This window comes from Artibeus jamaicensis, unplaced genomic scaffold (genome assembly GCF_021234435.1).
Source record: "Artibeus jamaicensis isolate MK-2021 breed Jamaican fruit bat unplaced genomic scaffold, CSHL_Jam_final scaffold_3151, whole genome shotgun sequence".
Classification (NCBI taxonomy): Eukaryota; Metazoa; Chordata; class Mammalia; order Chiroptera; family Phyllostomidae; genus Artibeus; species Artibeus jamaicensis.
Window position 1 is genome coordinate 351,305 of NW_026522037.1, and position 21,947 is coordinate 373,251.

A 21,947-nucleotide genomic window follows, 5' to 3' on the forward strand; every position below is an offset into this window, starting at 1 on the left:
AGTTAATTGTCACATAGCCAATACTTACTATTGAAAAAGCTCTAACAGGACTGAAGGGAGTAGGTGGAGTGTAGAAGTCTCACTCTCCACAGTTCGCCACTGAATATAGTGCAGTGTTTTCCTGGGTGTTTAAAGCCGCCCTTAGGTGTACATAGCGTCCTATGAAGCCCTTTCCCACATTTTCAGGTTATAGCTGCTTATTTCTGATTTGCTGTTTTAGACGATCAGTCACGTCCAAGGCTCCAGCCTGAGTGTGAGTCAAGTGTTTGGGAACACCACTGCGCTGCTCTGAAATGAGCCCGAGCTGTGGGGCTGGTTCCCGTGTGTCACATGGCAGAAGCGATGCCAAGGAGCAGGGTCCTGAGGACATGGTCACATCTCACCCAAGGGCGACTTTTTAAATCTATAGGCAGAGATAACTAATGTTCTTACCAGTCACTACATTGTTTGATTGTAACAGAATTAAGATTCTGAGCAGACATATTATGTTATAATTTAGTACTGCATCTTTTTAGTACTGATTTTTAAAGGGGCATCTTGGAGTTGGTTTTAGAAGTTGGTGTCATTCACGAGGACCAGTGATGACGCACCTGGATGTACGTGTGGCCCCTGTGGAGCTGAGCGCTGGGCGATGGAGGTATGGTGAGGCTGGAGCGGCTCAGTGGGTGGGTGTGTCTATCTGGGCCACACCCCCTTTCCCTCTGCATAGTCCTCAGGGACCACCTTCCGGCAGAGGCACCAGCTGGCCTTCGCCGTCAGCTCCGATGCCCTTCCCTGCCCCTCCCCAGGGCTCTTGGCAGGTGGCGGTTCCTGGAGCTGCGCCCAGAGCTGGGACGGGTTCTGTCTGTCACTGTCCCCTTGGATAGTACTTCTCTCTGTGTGCAGGTTCTGAAGGAGGGGTTCAGGGGCTGCCTGCCATTTAAACGGGTGCAGAGGCGGTTCCTGGGGCTCCTGGTCAGACAGCTACATTGGTCATCCTGGACAGCTGGGCTCACTCTTGTCTCCATCCCCTTCATCAGCGACCAAATCAGCTCCTGGGCAGCCCAACGTGTGACGCATTGACCTCTGCAGACAGCACCTGGTGTGCTGTCAAAGAAGCGCCACCTGCTGGGGTTGCGCTGGGGGGTGTGGCAGTGGAAGGAGGCCGCCTGGCACTCCGGCCTTTCCTGAGAAGATGGGGTGCAGACCCTGGCAGTCTTGTCATCCTTTGGCTGCGCCATTTGCTTGAAGCTGTTTTCAACTCTGTGTGACTGGAGGTGTTTGTGATTTGTCAGGAGTGTTTTCTGTCACTGGCGAGTACAGACACCCTGAGGAGCTCAGAGTTGAGTCCCATGTGGTGGGAGAGCTCAGCTCCCTGTCGACAGAGGCGTCCGAAGCCACAGTGGAGCTGCATGTTTCCATCGGCCCCACGCGATGGTGGTGTGACCAGATGCGCTAGGAAAGGCAGGGGTGTTAAAGGAGAAACCCAGTGTGGCATAAGGAGAAGCTTAGCTTCACTCTTAAAGCCCTGCTAGGACTTGTGTGTTTGTAAAGATGCTGAATTCCTGCAGTCTGTGACCAGAGTTTGGTCCTGTCCTCTGGCCTGCGCTGCCAGCCTGGGTGGCCTCCGCCAGTGAGGATGGGAGGGGGACCTCAGGAGGCTGCCCTGCTGGTGCCTTCCCCTCCATGTGAAGGTGGCTCTCAGCCCACCGTCTCCTGGGGCGCATGCTTTTCCATGCTCGGTGTGGCGGCTCAGAATTGACCGTGTCCATCCTACAAAAGTGCTCTTGTACAGGGGCCCTGTTGCTTCACTGCTGGGCTGAGCAGCCGGGCGTCCTGCCCACTGTGAGCCCAGCTGCTGTGCCTCGTGGGCACGTGTGGGGGGGCAGTGGCCCTCGACCTGTCCCTCCTGCAGCCTCACTGGACCAGGTCTGTGACAAGGTCACACCAGGGCAGGGGTCAGGAAAGGGAGGACAGTGATGCCTGAACAGGGCCCCTGTGTCACTGGGGATGCTCTCCAGGACTTTCCGGTGCTGCCAGAACGTGTGAGCCCCTCCTTCACCTGAACAGGCACAAGCTGGCCATGGCCCTTGGGGCTGCTGTGCAAACAGGGAGGCTCCAGATGCTGCCTGAGGGCTTTGACTAGCACGTGTGTGCAGGGAGACTGAACGGGGGGAAAGGCCTTGCCTGCAGCTCAGATGTGCTTCCCAGCGAGGGCTGGAGTTGGCCTCTGAGCTGCACACTCCGAGTCAGGCCAGCCTGGTGGCCTGGCGGACTGGGCCTTTCCTTTAGGCTGGGGGCGGGTGACTCTTGCATCTCAGGGAGTGCTAACTCAGAAGAAAGATTCTGTTCTTTTTTCAAATTGAAAGCACAGGCTGTATCTCCTTATTTTGCCAAATGAAAGCTAGTATCAGAGGGGGTGTCTGTCCTATGGGAGGCATGGCCGTCAAGGCACTATTTCATTTCCCCCTTTTGTACTTTATTTTACCCTGTACTTTCATTTAAGAATCTTGTCTTAGAGTGGGGACTGACACCTGACTTTAAAGTGTTCCGACCTGCCTCGACCTGTGGGTGGGATGGGGCGGGGCAGTGCACAAGCTGCAGGGCTGAGGGAGGGGCAGGGCCTGTGTGTTGAGAAGCAGTGAGACAAGTCCCATCACCAGCCAGGGCCGTGGCATCCACGGCCACGGCATCCACTGCCCCAGAATCCCGCTCCACAGGGGCCCATCCTCCGGCCCTTCTCTGGGACGGAGCCAGCCTTAGGCCTGCTCTGGGCTGGACACACCTCCCAGGTGGATGTGAGGTAGAACTCCATGCCAGTGGGAACAAGGGCGGCAGGAGCCTGGCCGCCTGACCACGCCCCCTGGAGCTGTGGTGGCAGCACAGTGACCAGTGGTTGGTGACCATGATCTCTCCTGGCTTCCTTTCCTCTGGCCCGCTGCCTGGGTCAGACTCAGGTATGTGTCCACCGCTACTCCATCTGTGTTTGGTGGCTCTTCGGGCATTTTATTACATTTATAGCTATTTTTACCAAAAACCTACCACTGTCTCTGTCATTCAGCTGTATCTTCCTGTTGTCACTTGTAGGATTTTTCAGTCTGTCCCTGCCATAATCCTACTGCATGACCAGTAGTGGCCCTTGGCACTTTGGTAGAATTCTGTTTCAGAAGAGAAGCTAAGCCTGGCCAGAGCTGGTGTGGCACAGAGCCGTATCTCCCGACCAGAAGGAAGGTGGGAAGTGTGGGTGTAGCAGGTCCTACACCCCCCATGCCTCTTGAAAACACCATTTGTTATGCACCAGAAACTAATCAGTATGCCTCTCTTCGGTGGATGTGGATGTGATGACATACTAACATGACTTTTAAAAACGAAGGCTGTAGGTTAACACTCTCGAGTGCGTCCCCCTGCACCAGTCTCCGAGTTGCGAGCAGAACGCTTTACCCTGCAGGGCCCTGATGCCCCTCTGCCACGGTCCCTCACTGAGTGCTGTCACTCGTCTGTAACACTTATTCTGTAATCCATTCCAGGCAGCACTCAGCTCACAGAGCACTCACCATATCCTCAGGGGGCGCTCGGGGGCATTAGTCACCTGGGGCTCTGTGATGGGTGGTAATACAGGCCTGGTGACAGCGAAGTGAGGGACCACTTCAGGAGGCAGCTGGGAGCTTTGGGTTTCATCCGGGTGCAATTAAAAGGGAATTTAGAATGTGCACCACTTGTGGGTACTTTGTCAGCCAGCCCGGACTGAGAGCAGCCACCTTGCCTGGAAAAGTTCTTCTGAAAAAGTTTCTAAAAAGAGTTTGTTAAGAACTTCCAGTCAAGATGGAGGCATAAGTAAACACACTTTGCCTCCTTGCACAACTACAGAAAAAAACTACGAAGGATCTAAAGAAGCCACATTTGTCCAGATGGGTAGGAGGGGCAGAGACACAGCGTGGCATGGAGAAGTGACGGAACGAGTGGTCCGACATTCATGTATGGTGGAAAACTGAGAGGGACACCTCGGGAGCAAAGGAGCCCAGGCCAGACCACACAGTCCAGGGCTCCGGCCTCAGGAAGATGAATCCCCGTAACTCCTAGCTATAAAAACCCATGGGGGTTGGGGGGAGCTGAAGAAACTGTTGGGTTTTCAGGAGACTCCTCTTAAAGGGCCACGTGGACTTAGGACTTACCCACACCCACCCCCTCTGAGATTCAGCATCAGGGCAACAGCTGGAAGGGCACCAGTGGCATAGTGGTGAAAGGGAGTAAGTGAAGTGACTGGAAACAGGGAGAGGAGGGGGAGACAACTTTCTCCTGGACAAATCTCCAGGAGCCAGGCCCGGTGTTGTCCACTCTCTGAGCCCTCCTCTCCCACAGAGCCACAGGGCGTGAAGTGGGCCAAGTCCTGGCAATTGCCTAACACTCTGCCCCATACAGTTTACAGGTGATGTTAAAAAAAATGTATAGAGAGCCATCAATGTGTGGTTGCCTCTCATGTGGCCCCCACTAGGGACCTGGCCAGCGACCCTTTTGTTCACAGTCCATTCATTGCTCAATCCACTGAGTCACACCAGCCAGGGCTACAGGTGCCTTTTCTACAACAGGTGCCTTTTCTACTAAGACAGGGAGTCAAAACAACTCCACCCAATACACAGAAACAGACACAGCAAGGGTGTCAAATTGAGGGGACAAAGACGATGGCCCAAATGAAGGACCAGAACAAAATCCAAAAAAAATAACTAAACAAAACTATCAGATGCAGAGTTCAAAACCGCGGTTATCAGGACGCTCCAGGAACTGATTGGGTACTGCAACAGCAAAAGGACCCAGGCAGAAATGAAGGTTACACTAAGTGAAATAAAGTAATATGTACAGGGAACCAACAGTGGAGGGGATGAAGCTGAGATTCAAATCAATGATTTGGAGCAGAAGGAAGGAAAAAGCATTCAATCAGAGCAGGAAGAAAAAAGAACTAAACAAAAACAAGGACAGTCTAAGGCACAGGTGGCAAACACAAGGCCCGCGGGCTGAACCCGGCCTCCACCTTGTTTTATCCAACCCGGCACCTTGTTCTACCCAGCAGCAGTGCCGAGCTCTCGCTTAACTGTTAAGGAGTAGCCGCATGTATCTAATCCTAAAGTTACATTGGGCCCTTTGAAGGTAACCACGAGGCTGATATGGCCCCTGGTGAAAATGAGTTTGACACCCCTCATAAGGAACCTCTGGGATAGCTCCAGATGTACCAACACCTGAATCATAGGGGTGCCAGATGGAGAAGCAGAAGAGCAAGCAACTGAAAACTTATTTGAAAAAATAATGAAAATTTCCCTAATTTGGTGAAGGAAATAGGCATACAAGTCCAGGAAGCCCACAGAGTCCCAGACCCGTTGGATCCAATGTGGACCACACCAAGACACATCATAACTAAAGTGCCAAAGTTTAAAGGCAGACAATCTTAAAAGCAGCAAAATAAAAGCAGAACGTTACCTACAAAGGCGTTCCCGTAAGACTCTCAGCTGACTTCTCAAAAGAAACCTTGCAGGCAAGTAGGGGTGGAACAAAGTATTCAAAGTCATGAAAGTCAAGGACCTACATCCAAGATTGCTCTATCCAGCCAAGCTCTCATTTAGAATGGAAGGGCAGATAAAGTGCTTCTCAGAAAAGGTCAAGTTAAAGGAGTTCGTCATCACCAAGCCCTTATTATATGAAATGTTAAAGGGACTTATCTAAGAAAAAGATGAAAACTGTGAACATTAAAATGGCAACAAATTCACAATTACCAACAACTGAATCTAAGCAATGAAGCAAACCTGCAGAACAAGAACAATCACAGAAATGGAGATCACATGGAAGGTTATCAGTGGGGAGGGAGAGGGGGGAAAGGTACAGGAAATAAGAAGCATCAGTAGTAGGGACAAAACAGACGGGGAGGTTAAGAACAGTATAGGAAATGGAAGCTAAAGAACTCAGGTGTACCACCCGCCTGGCTGGTGTAGCTCAGTGGATTGAGCACGGGCCTGCAAACCAGAGCATCTCAGTTCCATTCCCAGTCAGGGCACATGCCTGGGTTGCAGGCCAGTTCCCAGCGGGGGACGCATGAGAGGCAAGCACACATTGATATTTCCTTCCCTCTCTCCTTCCCTTCCCCTCTAAAGATAAATAAATAAAATCTTTAAAAAAAAAAAAAAGAACTTGTGTACGACCATGGACATCAACAAAGGTGGGGAATGCTGAAGGGAAGGGGGTTGCCGGGTGGAGGGGGTAGAGGGGGAGGAATTGGGACAACTGTAACAGCACAATCAATAAAATACATTTAAAAAATAAAGAGCCACTCACACACCCCAGAGGATAAACAATGGCAGGGCAAGAGCACCTTCGTCAGTGCAGCAGTGACGGTTGCTTAGCGAGCCACCACTAAACACCATGTGGGCGGAAGCCCTGAGTGCCCTGCAGCTGGGTGTGGCTCTCCCCTGCCCCAGGAGGGAGGAGACCCGGCCCCACTGATTCCTGCCATCTGGGCTATTGTAAGGGGAGGAGACCCAGACTAGGTTGGGGTGGGGGACCTCTTGGGAATTGTTCTTCAGAGGGTGTGAGCTGGCCCTGAAGGGTGGGGTAGAGCAGACAAAGGGGGAGCGAGGCCACGGAGCAGATCCCTCGTGACGCCGTCAGTCAGTCAGTGGATTTGCAGAGCGAGGGCAGGTGAGGAGGCCCACGTACTCTGTGGGGCTGGAGGCCTGGCCGGTGGGGCTGCAGACCCAGGAAATGGCTTTCACAACGCAGGAGTGATTGTTATTCGTGAGGTTAGTAAGCGCAGGAAAGTGTTTATATATAAACTGAGAACTTGATTTTTTTAAAGGATGTTTGGACTTAAAAGAGAGAGAGAGAACCCACAGACCGGGATGGCAGCACGGTGGCTGTAGGGGGGGGCGGCTGGCGGTGGAAGAGCACTCGGGGGTGGTGGGTGGTGGGTGCTGGCGGGGAAAAGCTTTGGGGCCGTTTCAGAGAAAGTGCTGTGGATCGAAGTGCATCTGTCCTGGCTTGTAGAATCAGTGATTAATTTAATTTCATTCAACAATTCAGTTTATTTAAATGAAGAAGCAACAAACCCAAACAGTTCACCCATTTCCCCCTCCCACCTCTAGCAGCCACCAGTCTATTCTCAATTATAATTTTTTTGCTTATTTATTTTTAAAAGTTTTTAATTTTTTAATTAATAAACATTTATTTTTAGAGCGAGGGGAAGGGAGGGAGGAGAGGGAGAGAAACGTCAATGTGTGGTTGCCTGTTACACACCCCCTATTGAGGACCTGGCCCACAACCCAGGCATGTGCCCTGACTGGGAACTGAACCGGGTACCCTTTGGTTTGCAGGCTGGCACTCAGCCTACGGAGCCACCCCACCTGGGGCTGAGTGTTGGAAACTAGTTTCTCCAAGAGACTGTGTCTGTCTGGCTTCCTTCACTCAGCAAAACACCCTCCCAGTCCACAATGCCATCTGCAAACAGCCAGGTCTCTCTCCTCGGCCAACTGCTCCCTTTGTCCCGTCGCCCCCCCCCCCCCACCAGGCAATGGGCACGTGGCTGCTACCTTGTGCTGCAGAGACCGGGCGGGGGTGGGGGGGCATGTGTTTTTGAGTTAGTGTTTTCATCTTCTTTGGATAACCTTAAAACTGCTTTAACTGTTGAGTGTGCGTGCTGTGCCCGCTGTGGCTACCCCAGGCTGCGCCCCACTGCACACGCGTTCTGTTGTCCCTTGTCGTTTGGGTGTCAGCTGTGCTGGCTGGTGTGAGGTGAAGCTCCCCACAGTCTGGGTTTGAGTTTTCCTGGTGGGGAGCGATGTTGGGCACCTGCTCGTGTGCCTGCCAGCCACCTGTGTGTCCTCTTCAGGAAGATGTCTGTCCAGTCCTCTGCCTGTTGGTCAGTTGCGTTATTGTTGTTTTGCTGTTGAGTCATATGAGTTCTTTGTGTATTTTAGATACTAAGCCCTTATCAGGTTTGTAAGTGTTTCCTCCTGTTTGGTCGGTTGTCTTTTCATCCCATCCATCTGTTCGTTGGTTCCTTCCTTTGCTATGTGGAAACTAATTCGCTGTGGTTCCGCTGGTGTGCTGTTGCTTGTGGAGTCATAGCCGGGAAGTGAGCCCCGAGACCCCGTCAGGGAACTCCTCTCACTGTCCAGGCCCTTGTTCAGGCCCTGCGTCCGCCAGAGCCGGGTCTGTGGTCAGTGTCTGAGAGCGGTCTGGTTTCACTCTTCAGCAGAGACTGTCCAGTCTTCCAGCCGTTCACTGAAGAGGCTGTTTTTCCTGTTGTATGTTCTCGGCCTCTTTGTTGTAAACTGATTGGTTGTGCACATTGGGGTCACTCCCTGCTCTGTTAGGAGAGCCTGTGCGGCTGTTTTCATGCCCGTGCTGTGCTGCATCGGTTACTGGCGCTCACTGATACAGTTGGGACCCTCCACTCGGCTCCTTCTCAGGGTCGCTTGGGCTACTCGGGGTCTTCTGTGCTTTCATGCACATTTTAGGATCGTTCTGTTTCTATAGAAATCAGTCATTTGTACATATATATTTTTTGTCCACAATGGTCTTTTTTTAACTTTTATCTTCCTTTAGATTATTCAACCACAGATTAGGACACACATTATTACTATGAGCTTTTTAAAAAAAAACTTGGAGTGTGTTGTGTGTATTTGTGAGAGAGAGAGTGTTTTCAGCCAGAGGAAAGCTGGAGTTGTTGCAATGACATCAAGAGGACAACCTGAGAAACAGTGTGCTCAACACTTTAATTTAAAAGTAATGTTTTCTTTTGGGGAAAAATAGTAAACAATGCCTTAGCTCACGTGTTGTTCACCTCCAGTTTTCTGACTCTGAGATGCTTCTCTGGAACAGCGTGTGGGTGCCCTGACCGGGCAACCAGAGTGTGCTGTTTCCGTCAGCAGCAACGAAAACCTGTTCCAGAAGAAGGGGGACATTTGACACCTTTGGGAGTTTGCAAATACGTTCGCAAAGGGTTCTCAGTTACTCCCACCATGCTTTTGGAAGTGCACCAGTTTTCATGATTATGAGTCTGTTGATCTGGGGTCTCCCCTGGTGCTTCCAGGGGCACATGTTGCAGGGACCGGGCAGAGCAGCAGTGTCCCTGTGCCCCTCCCCTTCGTTTGCAGCCAGAGCTGCTCGGCCGGCTCTGCCCAAGCCCCATGGGGCCAACCGCCACCCGACCCCGCCTGCCCGTCCGTCAGTATGCTGTGGCCCTAACTCCCTGCCTTGCTCTCTCCCACCCTCTGCAGCATGACCTGAGACCGCAAGCATGGACTTTTCCCGGCTGCACACGTACACGCCGCCTCAGTGTGTGCCTGAGAACACCGGCTACACGTATGCACTCAGGTGAGCGCGGCGGCATCTGGCCGCCTCTTGGGTGCTGAACAAGCGGGCCTCGGTGAGACTTGCAGCCACAGGTCACATTTAGAGAGAGAAATGTCTGTGAACGTTGTGAGGAACCCCACCTTCGTGAGATTACCAGACCGACACAGAGATGTGCGGCTGCTTGGCACACTGTGTGACTCCCTCACTGTGGAGGAATCCCGTTTCAGACCCTACCCCAAGGGCTGCGCCCCGAGGAGGGTGTGCAGTGGCGGAGAGGGTTCTGTGATTGCTGTGAGCAGCTGGGCGTTTCAGAGCTGTCGCGAGGTCATGGGAAGAGGAGGCTCCCACAGGACCGACGCAGCCTGGGTATCAGGAGCTGGGCTTCCTCCTACCAGAGTCCCATGTTCTCGCCCTGCGTGTCGCTGAGGCTCGAGGCTGGAGTCTTGTGCTTGCTGACTTACCCTTCACGTCTAGTGCATGAGTAGAAAGGATGACTGAAAGGAAACTTTGGTATCACAGAATCCTGGGTTAGTGCTGAAGGAGAGTCCATTGCCACATTGGCCAAGATGGGACTGGTGGTTAGAAAGCCTTTGCATCCCATCAAATGTCTGAGGCCCACACGACAACGTGGTGTGGTTTTCCAGTGGCTTGTCTTTAACGGGTAAAAATGTGATGGAAGTGTTAAAAATATTGGAGGGTATTCTTTTTTATTCTGGGGAGAGGGAGAGAAACATCGATGGGCTGCGTTAAGAACACTGTGGCAGCATCAGTCCAACCTCACACTCGAGGACCGTGTGGTTTTACCCGCAAATCCAGTCCCCGTTGCCCTGTGCACAGCGACACGCTCTCTTCGGCTGGAGCTCCCGTGGCATTTTCGAGCAAACCGAGTGCACTGGCGCCAGTGCGCAGTTCCGTGTTCCGCGCTGTGCGGCCTGTCGCCCACCTGGTTTCTGAAAGGAAGGAGGCGGCGGCAGGCCGGCCTGGCTTGCGTGGGTGGTGCTGGGGCGTGCGCAGGCCCCAGGGCCCGCGGAGGGTTAGACGCTGTTCTCCCCTCGCTGCCACTGCTCCTGGGGACAGCTCCAGGCACACAGCCTTCACCTGAGAGGCCTCTGCTCAGTATCCTGACGCTGTGTCCAGTTCACTGACACGTGTTCCTGCCAGGGAAACTGGCAAGCGGGGCGACACTCTGGATCCTGGGAACAAATCCCTTGGCGTCTCCCCCTCACCCCTTCCCAGTAGGTTGCTTTGAAGCAAATCTCTAAAGACGTCACTCTACCAAAGAGCCCCTAGCGATTGAAAGTAACTCCTAGGCACTTCCTCCTGCAGCAGACACTCATTTTCTTTGAACCGCCGTGAAAAGGAAGACCAGCCTGAATGGGACTCCCAGATTCTGTCGGGTGCGCTGGTCTGACGCTTTACTCTGTACTTCCCGGAAGTTGCAGTGAGATGTGGAGATTTGGTCAGTTGCAGGTCTCCCTTTGTTTGTTGCCATGACTACAATGTGGAAGGGACTTCCTGTTTCTCCAGCAGAGGTGCGTTTGTGGTGTCCGCTTGTCCCCTCCGGTGTGGAGGTTGGTCTGTGTCACCTGCTGGCCTCGCACCCTGGAGTCCCACCACTTCTCAGGTGATAGGTGAGGCCACCCTGGAGAGCGAGCCCCTGGTCAGGGTCAGGGAGGCCCTGTCCCCGGCGCCCCCAAGGCCTCCCATCGGGGGGTACACTGTGCAGGAGAGGGGGGCTTTGGCTGTCAGTCTCTGGGGAAGTCGGTTTTCAACCACAAAGAAAGGCGGGGGAAAGGGCCGTGGTTTGCAGAAGAGGACAGAGTACCTGGAGGAGCCAGAGCTGTAAGCTGCCAGCAGATGCTGCTGGAGGCCACGCTGGACGAGGCCCAGTCCTCTGCGAGCTCAGCCCACAGGGGTCGCTGACCCAGCCAGCCGTGCGGCACGAGGTGGGCGGGGAGGGAGTGTGGGCACCTCTTCCAACACGGGGCTGGTAAGGGCGGGGAAGGGGCGCGCTGCACGCCGTTTTGTCCCGTCTCACCAGGGGGAGGCTGTGGGCGTGTGCAGCACCCGTGGTGAGGAGCCCTGGGAGGGGCTGTCTGAGATGCTGCCTCCTCTCTGCTGGGGAGACAGAAGCAGGGCCAGAAGTGGGGGAGTGGCACTAGGGGTGAGGAGGGGCAGACAATGGTGGCTCTGACCACCAGGCACCAGGTGACCCCATGGTTGCCACACAGGAGCGAGGACCTGTGAGGATGGGGGCAGAAGGGAGGGACCCAGACCTCCTGGTGGCTTGCAGTGGGCTAGAACTGAGCAGAGAGCTAGGGAGCTCCAGTGGGGACCTGGCCAGGCCCAGGGACAGAAGGCCAGCGGGGTAGGGCATCGCAGCTGGGAGGCTGTGAGGCGGGAGGACGGGAGACCGGTCCAGAGGGTGATGAAGGAAGGAGTGTGAGGCTGGCCCAGGGACTTCAGCACACTGCTGTTGGGCCAGACGCTCCAGGGTGCGAACCTCTGTACCCCGACTGCATGCAGTCGGAGCTGGAGCCATCGGTACACAGGCCTGCTCTGCCTGCCGCCCACTTCCCAGCTCCAAGCTGCCCAGTGCCCGTGGTTCTTTGGCTTTTAACTGCAGGAGGCGTTTCAGTCTTATAGTTGAAGTGCATCGGAACAGACTTTTAAGAGAGCTGTGGGCTTCGGCGCTTGTCATGGGCTCTGGGAAGAAGTGATAACGGGTACTGAGGTGCCACTGTGACCCTCAGGGCCCATTCTCCTGTGAAGTCTAATTAATCCACACAGTTTCATCGGGAAAACAAGGGATGTGTGCCTGTAATCAGGCATAACTAATGGGAGAAACAAACTGTGGCCTTTGGCTCAAGGGTGGGGCTAATGGTGCCTCTGGGGCTTTGTGTTCTCTGAGTTACGCTTCATGTCTATTTCATGTCCTGTTGTGTCCCTCAGGGCCTTCTGTCCGCCCCTGGGCTGCACACCTCTGTTTACAGCTCTGTGCCACCCTCCCCACCCGCCCCCACTCGCCTCCCCCCCAGCCGCCTCCCCCCACCTCACAGAAAGGCAGTGAAGTCCTCTCAACACCACCCTTGGCACTTGTGGGGCCTGGTGGGGCCTGGCACCTTGTGGCCCCTTCTGCAGATACTTGGGTCACTCCCTGGGTCCTGGGTGCCTCTCTGGAGCTGCCTGTTTCACAGGGTGGTTGGGACCCCACCCCAGGGACGGACAGCAGGCCCTGGGGGATGGGCTGATTTCACTCCCCATCCCCTGTCCTCCCCTGCCCTCCCCTCCCCTCCCGTGCCGCCTTTAGCTCTCGGGGCTGGGCATCTCTGTGACCAGTTTGAAAAGAACCTTCCAGGTCTCGCTGTGTGTTCTGTGTGGACAGATGTTCCCTGCAGTGTGGACTGGACGCAGGACCCTGGAGCACTTCCTTCCTCACTTGCCCGAGCCTTGCAGCTGCCTGTGAGAGCAGGTGTAGCCCTCCCAGGTGTCGGGCAGCCTCGGGCTGGGGAAGCCAGGGTGGGTCCTGTTTGTCCTCCTCCCCAAAGGTGGGTGGTCTGCTTCGCTGCTGCTGTGGCATCCCTCTTCCCAGTCAGTGCTCTCTGCGAACTGCAGGCCTGGAGCCCCCTTCTGATGGCAGAGGCTTCAGGGCTCCGTGCCAGGGAGGCAGGGCCCACGCACCCGAGGCAGCGCCAGTGTGCCTTCTGGTCTGGGGCTTGGACAGGGTGGGGCAGGCCTGGACGTCACTGGTGTGTCCTGATGTCAGGCTCGTGAAAGACTGTCCTGTATGCCCAGTGTGGGGTCCACACCTATAGGATGGACTCCAATCTGAAATAACGTGCTTTTCCTACACCAGCACTGTAGTCATGTGCACTGTCCCTGGAAGGAAACTGCGGATGTTCCAGTTTACACTCATCTCAGGCCCTTGGCGTCCCCGCCACACCCCGCACGGCTCCGTGCCGTGGGCTGCTCCAGCAGCCTCCGAGGGGGGCATGGCGTGTCACACCCCTGTTATCAGGGACACCAGTTGCGTCACTCACTGTGGCTGTGATCGCACGTGTTCTAGTGTTGGATCTAATGAGGTTAGGAGGAGTCTGATTCGGAAACTGCTTGTGTGAAACAGAGATACACAGACACGTCCCTAAGCCCATTCCCTTCCCTCAGGTTTCCAGGTCCGTCCCGTGGATGCCCCTGACGCTGCTCCCTGTCATCAGCAGGTGTGCCTCCCGGGCGTGCCTAACACTCCCGGGCTCCCTGCCGGCCAGGTGGCCCTCACTGTCAGGAAACCCTCCTCCATGTCCTCTCCCCTCTTCCTGCCCCTTCTCACGGGCCCTGTGCACAAGCCCCCCTCCCCGTGGGGTGGGGAGGTCACCTCCTGCAGGTGTGACTCCTCAATGGTGGTGACCCTGTAACTCAGGGCTCCCACCCGCGGGGCGGTGGCCTCACAGGGAACAGTGAGGTTTGGGAACTGGCTGCACCGCTGCACAGCAGGAGGGGAGCGGAGGGCCTGCTAGCCTGAGCTCCACCTCCTCTCCCTTCATCCACGTGGAAAAGTTGTCTTCCACAAAACTGGTGCCTGGTGCCAGAAAGGTTGGGGACAGCTACTGCGGTGTGAGTCCTGAGTGAGGGGTTCTCTGCGCGTGCCCAGACCTGGACCAGCTGGCCAGGAGAGGAGGTGTGGCCCCATCCCAAAGGCAGCCCAGAGCGGGTGTTCAGTGAATGTCTCTTGATCTGGAAAAGCCTGCTGACCGCACAGAGGACACACCCTTCAGTGAGTCCTTTGTCAAGGGTGTGTCTCTAGCTGAGGAAAGCTAGAGGCCCAGCAGCCTGGTGGTTCAGTTACCCGCCCCTCCTGTTTTGCATCCACAGGTCTGCTGGGTGACTGTGTGTCCGGGGCTCCCTGCCGTGGTGTAGTCACTGTCTCTTCACCGCATGAGCAGGTGTAGGCTGACATGCTGGCCCTCAGGTGGGGTCCTCGTGAACTTGGCATATTGTGAAACGAGTCTCAGGGTGGCCCTGGGCTTCCACACCGGGCACCCAGGGCACTGACCTCACAGGCACTGGTGTGGGTGCCAGCTTATCATGCTTTTGGAAAAGTCGTCACACTGTAGTGGCTGTTCTTAACAGCTCACCATAGGTCACACGTTGTGGCCACTGTTGCTTCTGCCATTGCAGAAATGGTGCCATGAGTCTCACTGATTTCTGACATGTTTTTTCTTCCAGTTCAAGCTATTCTTCGGACGCTCTGGACTTTGAGACGGAGCACAGACTGGACCCCGTGTTTGACTCTCCCAGGATGTCCCGACGCAGTTTGCGCCTGGCCGCCACCGGGCGCGGCATGGAGGGCGGCCAGGCAGGGCACACAGACACCTGCCCCAGCAGTACAGCCTCCCTGAGGGACAGAGCAGCCAGGTGAGCCCCGTTCCTCTTCACTCTTGCACGTGCAAGGCACACACGCTGGGCTGCGGGACTGCTCTGTGGAGCAGAAGGCCGAGTGCGTGCACAGAGGCCCTCACGGTGTCCAGGCTTTGCTGTGGGCACAGCCTCTGCGACGTGGGGGTGCGGGTGCTGGTGTTCTGCCGCCAAGGCTTTTCTGCTCCAAGACCCCGGAGAGGGCGTGGGCGCCCGCCCTGCGCCGCCTCAGGCTGTTCAGAGGTGGGGCTGGGGCAGAAGGCCTGCTTACTCAGCTGCTGCCAGATGGGTGCGTGCAGGGACGGGCAGCTTGCCTGCTCATCACCCCCAGTGCGCCTATCACCGCATCTGTCAGGAGCCAGGTGGGGACGGCCCATCGTGAGTGCGACAGCCCTGTGGCTGACCTCGGGGGAGGGACCAGCCTGTTTCCTGGAAGGGCCCTGTCAGGACCAGGGACAGTACACGCCCCTGGAGGTCACCTCAGGGTTTATTTAGAGATGGAGGCTCTGCTCCTCCATCCTGGGGTTTGCGAAGGGGCCGTAGGCAGTCCCAGCGCGGTGCGCAGCGCGAGGACACCCAGCTGGGCCTGGGCCTCCCGACGCCGCGCTGAGGTGAGGCTCTGTCCAAGCCGCCTGCTCTCACCCATGAGGTCCCGGCAGCAGTCTGTGGTGCCCACCGTGCTCGTTTTCCAGGCCCTGGTGTCTGTCGCTCATGCCCGAGATGAGGGTGGACGTGACGTCAGAGGACAGCCTTTGCTCGCTGGACTGAGTGCAGCTCGGTCTCTGCTGCCGGGAGACGAGGAGCAGGAGCGCACGCATGTGTGGTCACCTGCTCTGCAAAGGAAAGGAGGGCTCGAGTCTAGAAATCATGTAGTTTCTTATTTTTATACTTAGGCTGTTTCCGATACTCGTTATTTAACGTTTTAGCTACTTTGGTGTCATACAGCCCGAAATCAGTGTGGAGACTGTCTTGTTGAAACAGTTGAAGGAGTTCTTGGACTCCAGCCTAGGATCCCTTTTCCAAATCAACAAATGTCTCATCACAGTGGGAAGACACCAAAAATGCTGCTCTAAAAATGCTGTATTCTTGGCCTGGCTGGGGTAGCTCAGTGGATTAAGCATGGGCCTGTGAACCAAACAACCGTGGTTTCGATTCCCAGTCAGGGCACATGCCTGGGTTGCAGGCCAGTTCCCAGTGGAAGGTGCACAACAGGCAACCATACATTGATATTTCTTCCCCTCTCTCCTTCCTTTCCCCTCTAAAGATAAATAAATAAAATTTAATGCAATTCTTTTTTTAAAAATGCTATATTCTCAAAGGTTTTGTGTTGGTAAAATGTCATCAGTTTGTATGAACAAGAAAAAGCCTGTACGTTTGTTTCTTATTCCTTTCTTTTTAGAACAGCAAAGCAGCACAGAGGTGGGAGCAAACTGTCGTTCAGTGTGAGCCATGACACTAGGCAGGCCACTGCTGGCCGGAGCAGCGGGCTGCAGGGCTCAGCCAGTCTTCGGCCACCCGTGCTGGACGAGTCTCTGATCCGAGAACAGACCCAAGTGGACCACTTCTGGGGTGAGTCAGCTACCACGTGGTCACTTCCGATTGTCCTGGAAGAAGGGACATTATAGCCAGCAGAGCCCAGCGAGGCTGAGGGTTCCTCTGGGCCCCCAGCTACAGGCGGGGCCGTGCTGCCGGCCTGTCATCGTCATCCTCTTGGGGCTGTGGCCTCGTGCTGCAGGTGGCTCTCGGCAGCAGGGTGGGCACCCGGTGTGGACATAGTGACAGTGGGAACAGCAGCGGCAGCGCAATCCCTGTCCTGCTGGAGTGGGCACTTTAGGAGCGCCAGCTCAGGTGGATGTACAGCCCGCCCCTGGGGCAGGACTGGAGGCCCAGATGTGCTCCAGGCTCCTGTGTGCGGCTCTCAGGCAGGTCGGGCCTGCGTCGTGTCTTGCTCAGTGGGCAGGAGCAGCCAGCAGGCAGCAAGCAGCGGTAGGGGTGCCGGGGATACTGGGTCTGAGACGCGGGGGCCTGTCCGTGAGTGCACCCAGCCTGCCGTGCCCTTCACACACGCAGGTGCACACGTGCGCTTCTGTTAGAGATGCTCTTCCACCTCAGTCAGAGGCTGTGTTTGTCTCTCTGGGGAAATTGCCACTAATTTTAGGTGTTTTATGAAATAAATGTTGACTAGTACCATAATGCTGATTTATTAACCATTGTAATTTTTAGTTTTTTGAGTGTCTTGCTGTGTTTGATAATTTGAGCTCAACTGCAAAAATATGTGTGTTTTAGGTCTTGATGATGATGGAGACCTTAAAGGTAACACTTTTAGCCCTTTATCCCCCCCTTGAGAGAGTGGTTCTCAGTGGGCATCTGCAGGGTGCAATCAGCGGCCCCTTCTGCTCTCTGAACCTTCAGGTGGAACAAAAGCCTTCACTCAGGGGAACGGCGACTCGGGCGCCAATGTGGCCCGCAGCAATGGCTACACCTGCAGGGCCTGCAGCCAGCTGTCTGCGTGCCAGGACGCACCCGCGCACGCCCCCACCCACAGCCTCGCCTCCTGGGTGTACTCACGGGACCATGCTCAGAAACGTAAGTCCCTCATGCTTCAAAGTCAGGAGGGACCTCACGTCCCCCAGTTCTCATCTCACAGGCTGGGCGGCGCAGCCTACGGGGTCCGTGTCACCTCAGACACTGACTGGAACTCTGGATTACCCTGTGAAAGCTTATGAAGTGCAGCAAGATTGAGCTTTGCTACTTCTCTCAAGTTTCATGTTGCATTGTTAAGGTTTTGTCCCAGGGGGGTCTGGAACTCTGTGACCTTGTGCTTAGGTGGAATGTGGTGCTGTGGGCCTGCACAGGTGCCAGAGTTGCAGTTCGAGTGGGGCCTCTGCCTCCACTGGCCCCTGGGCCTTCAGGTCAGGGCGGTTTGGCACTGGCCCTGCTGGGTGTCAGCACTCATTTGTAGGCCCTGGTGCGGCCACAGCCACGGGCGAGCAGAGGCAGATGTCCGAGTCCTGGCTGTGGTCAGTGGGGCAGGGGCCCTCACAGATGCCCTTGAGCATGTGGCTGTCAGGACTGCAGGAGCTGCTTGGCCCCTGCAGGCCAGCCTGTGGGCTCTTTCCAGGGTCCCCAGCACCCCAGGTCACCTCCAGGTTCCACCAGTGGCTCAGATGCTCCTGCTAGCTCCGGCACTCCAAGCCTGTCCCCAACTTCCTGCCCAAGGTCCCTGCTCCCACACAGCAGGGCCAGGCCAGGCAGCTCTGGACTGGAAACATGCTCACCTGTCTCCAAGTCCCTGCCCCTGATGGACTCACTCCACGTGCCAGTCTGCCTGGCGCTGTTGGACACATGGCAGGGGACCTGTGGGGACAGGAAAGCACCAGGAGGGCAGGGCCGAGTTTGCACATTTGCTGTGTTCCGGGGCATGCCTGGCTCACAGGGTGGTCAGTTACTTCTCAGATGCTGAGGGCATGGTGTTGCAGCTGCTGGTGTTTGTGGCTCTGTCTGTGGTGGCCACTACCTGGTGCCGACCGGTCAGCAGCTACGTGGTGTGGAGGCAGCAGCAAGGGGCGGGTAGGCCACACACCCTGGAGGCAGCCCCACTGTGCCAGCGCTGGATGCTGTCCCCAGGGTCCCTGGGGCGGCCCCAGCCAGGGCTCAGCATTCTCAGGGTGCCCTGGGGGCGGGGTGTGTTGGGGTGTATAGAGACCTGCCCTGGAGGCGCTCGCTCCCAGTGAGCTCTGTGGGGGGGGTGCTGTGTTCCCACGGCCTCCCCATGAGGGCAGCGGCTCTGCTGTGTGTGACTGGTAGTAGCCACATTTTGCCCGTGGGGGTAGGTTTCGGGGAGCCTCTGGAGACCCATTGCTGAAAGACCTTGACCTAAGTTGCTCCTGACTTTTTCTTTAGGGAGATGGCAAGGGAGGGAAAAAGAGAGGGAAAGAGACATCCATGTGCGAGAGAGACATTGGTCAGTTGCCTCTCGCTCGTCCCCAACTGGGGACCCGGCCTGCAACCCAGGTCTGTGCCCTGAGTGGGGGAACAAGCTGGTGACTTTTCAGTTTGCGAGACAATGCCCAACCCACTGAGTCACAACAGTCTGGGTACTCTTGACTGTTCTTGAAGAGAGAACACGTTATATATATTTACATTTTACCTCTGTATTATTTTTTTTATCACAGTGTACATTCAATATTATTTCATACTAGTTTTAGGTGTAACAAGCTACATTTTTATTTGCTTTGGGTTTCTCTTGTCACCTCCTGTGCTGTTTCAGATTACAACAGTGATTTATAGAATAACCAATTCATCTTAAAAAGTCTGCTATGTTTATGAAGATCCCTGGGAAATCACAGATGTGTGTGAGGGAGAAAGTTAAAGTCACTGAGCCCACTCCACCCACCACCTACCTCGGGCTGTCCTCGAGGGCCACCACCCAGGTTCCCAGACAGGGGGTCACACTCGAGGGCAGCTTGGGGCCTCATCTGCCTGATGCACATGCAGCCCCCCGCCAGCCCGACTGAGCATCCCCATTTCCTTTTTTTCTGTTGTCGCCGGGCCCACATAAAGCCTGTGAACTACGGCACAGTGAAGTTCCCCTCCCCACTCTGTCCTCTCTGGATGCCCTTGCAGGGCGGATTCTTGTGCTTTTTGAAATGAGGTGAAATGCACATGACAAAAAAACGTGCAGTTCAGTGGCATCTAGTGCATTCACGGTGTTCCGACAGCACCGGAATTTTGCATGCAAACTGGAGGAATGCGTCATTTTGTCTGCGATGCTGTCAGTTGTGGACGTGTGACGTTTTGTGTGACAGTTGACATTAACTGCCCTTTTCTGTCCATCAGAGTCTGACGACGCTCAGGTTTCCTGTCCGTGCCCCTGAAAGGCCATGTGCGTGGGGACACTCCGCCCGTGTTCCGGTCCCTCTGGGGCTGCGCACACTCACGCCCTAACGGGCAGACAGGCGGGAAGGCAAACGAAGGCTAAAGGCTGTGGACCCACTTGAACCTGACCGTTCCTTGTCCCGAACCTCAGGAGATTCAAGTTGACAAAATGTGATTTTTTGCTTCACATCAAAAAGACTTTAGCAGGCTCCAAAGTCTTTTCCTTGAGACCCGACACAGTCCTGCACAGAGCAGGGTGCTGGCGGGAAGCATGTGCTCAAAGAGACAGCTCTCCCAGGACAGGGGTGTCCCCTTCAGCAGCAGGGGAGGCTGGACATGTGGCCACACCCTGCCTCCCAGGCCCCTTGGGGCCTCCTGGCGGCCGCTGTGTGTCACACTGTGTGTCCTGCATCACACGGAGGCTGTGGGAGTGAGAGTCTGAGAACAGGCCCTCCCGCACTCCCCCAGGCAGCACTTAATGCCCCCAGTAAAGGTGTGAAATAGTCTAGAGAAGCGGGTCGTTTCTGTGGAAAACTGTCAGTTGTCCTGCCGGTGTGGAACAGGGTTCTGCTCACTGACACAGCCTAATTAGAGGGACGAGGACCGGAGGGTCTGTGCCTTGTGGTGGCCCGAACCGTGGAGCCTGCGGCCAGCTGGAGCAGCCGGCCTGCCCGACAGAGACGCGGTTCGCATGTGGTTCAGAGCCCGTTCCGGCCAGCAGCCCCTACCGAGCAGCACTGTCCACACACAGCCAGACTCTCCAGCCAGCTTCCTACACACGCACCCCAACTTTGCTCCTGTGCCGCGCTGGGAGGCCCAGCCCACAGACTAGCCAGTTTTTCATATTTTCCTGCTTTACAAATCTTTCAGTTTGACGGAAGAAAAATGAGATGTTGGTGTTCTTCCTGGCTTCAGCAAGACTGTCCAGGGCTCGCCCTTAGTGAACAGCTTCTCCCTCCCCAGCCTCTGTCCAGTGAGCAGCGCAGCAGAGGCGCCTGGGGTGCCGGCTTACCTGTAGCCTGCAGCTTCACTGGACTTTTACTTCTTTAAAATCACTTCAGCTCAGACGCCCCAACCCCAGCTGGCTGCATGCTGTCTGCACTGAGTCCCCAAGGCTTTGCAGGGCTGGGGAGGAAGCACACGAACTGGACTCAGGGCACCTCCTGGGTGCATCCCAGGGACAAGCCTGTCCCAGGTGGTCCCCGTGCGCCCAACCGCCTGGAAGCAAAGCCCGCTTGATCCACCACTCAGGGAGGGAACTTTCCCAGCAACGAGCGTTTCTAGCAGTTGTGACTTGGGGAACATCACCCCACATGCTTTAGGTTAATAGGACAAAACATCTGGGATCCTCCCCTTGTATTTTCTGAAGCGTGAGCACTAATAAAGAGTCACAGGTCCTCTTAGTCCAGCAGCCCCGTCGCTGAGTGGACACCTCCCAAGGCCACACTGCTCATTTCTGTTGCCCTGTTGCCAGTGCTGCAGCAGCCGGCCTGGAGGACGCTGGGCCCTGCGGGGGGTCCTCCAGGTGGGCAGGTAGCGCCTCAGTGGGGCTGTGTGTGCTGACGCGGCGGCAGCTCTGCCTGGCAGGACAAGGGACAAGCGTCTCGGCGTTTCCCGAGTGCTGTCTCCGGCGTCGTTGAGAGAGCTGGCTCTGTTGTGCCCGAACAAGGAGGTCGGCTTTCTGACTTGTCAGGGGAGGAAGTGCTGGCTCCGGGGGGAAATTAACTGTGTGTCCACGGTTTCTCACTAGGCGGCGTGTCCTACGTGGACAGGATTCTGTGGCTGGCCACGTATACTTCGTCATCTTTGTCATCAGTCTTAGTCCAACTCTTTCGAGTGGTTTTAATGAAGCTCAATTATGAATCAGAAAATTACAAATTGAAAAACTATGAATCAAAAGATGGTGAATCAGAAAGCTATAAGTCAAAAAGCCATGAATCACAAGGTATTTAAATAATTTTTTTCTCTTTCTTCCACCAAATACTGCTTTCGAGGTGGAGAAAACACCACTCTTTCCAGCGGCGCGTTCATGTCTCTGCTCTGCGGCCTGTTTGCCACTCTCGGGCGTCACCTTGGCTCTTTCTCTAGGGGCTTGCGGAAGGTGCTCAAGGGCCCTGCATGTAGTCCAGTCCCCAGCAGTTGGTCAGTGTGTGAACGCTACTTTTAAGTCACTTTTTAAGTGAAGAATTAACACACTCAGGTTTTGGTTTAGTATTTTAAAATAACGGCCGTGCACCTGAACAGCATTTGGAGTGCCTTTCTCGAGGTTCTGAGCTTGCCCACCTTTGCAGGGTGTCAGTGGGTGTGCGGTCTTGGCTGGGTGGGACTGGAAAGTCTCTTCC

General features: G+C 55.4%; 1 protein-coding gene across 9 annotated transcripts in view; it reads left to right on the forward strand.

Moving 5' to 3' along the window:
- SUN1 (Sad1 and UNC84 domain containing 1) overlaps nt 1–21,947 on the forward strand; it is a 42,543-nt gene that overhangs the window by 5,072 nt on the left and 15,524 nt on the right. For 5 of the 9 annotated variants that reach the window (XR_008390028.1, XM_037137861.2, XM_053656951.1 and 2 more), the window contains exons 2-7: nt 9,240–9,336; nt 14,539–14,727; nt 16,127–16,296; nt 17,014–17,040; nt 17,140–17,313; nt 21,356–21,550. Coding sequence is in view for 8 of the 9 variants with exons in the window: in XM_037137861.2 (XP_036993756.2) it covers nt 9,260–9,336; nt 14,539–14,727; nt 16,127–16,296; nt 17,014–17,040; nt 17,140–17,313; nt 21,356–21,550 (832 nt within the window). In the remaining variant the exon portion in view is untranslated. Of the gene's footprint in view, nt 1–534; nt 638–9,239; nt 9,337–14,538; nt 14,728–16,126; nt 16,297–17,013; nt 17,041–17,139; nt 17,314–21,355; nt 21,551–21,947 lie in introns of those variants that run through there. The other 4 variants (XM_053656953.1, XM_053656955.1, XM_053656949.1 and 1 more) reach the window with 3 other exon arrangements.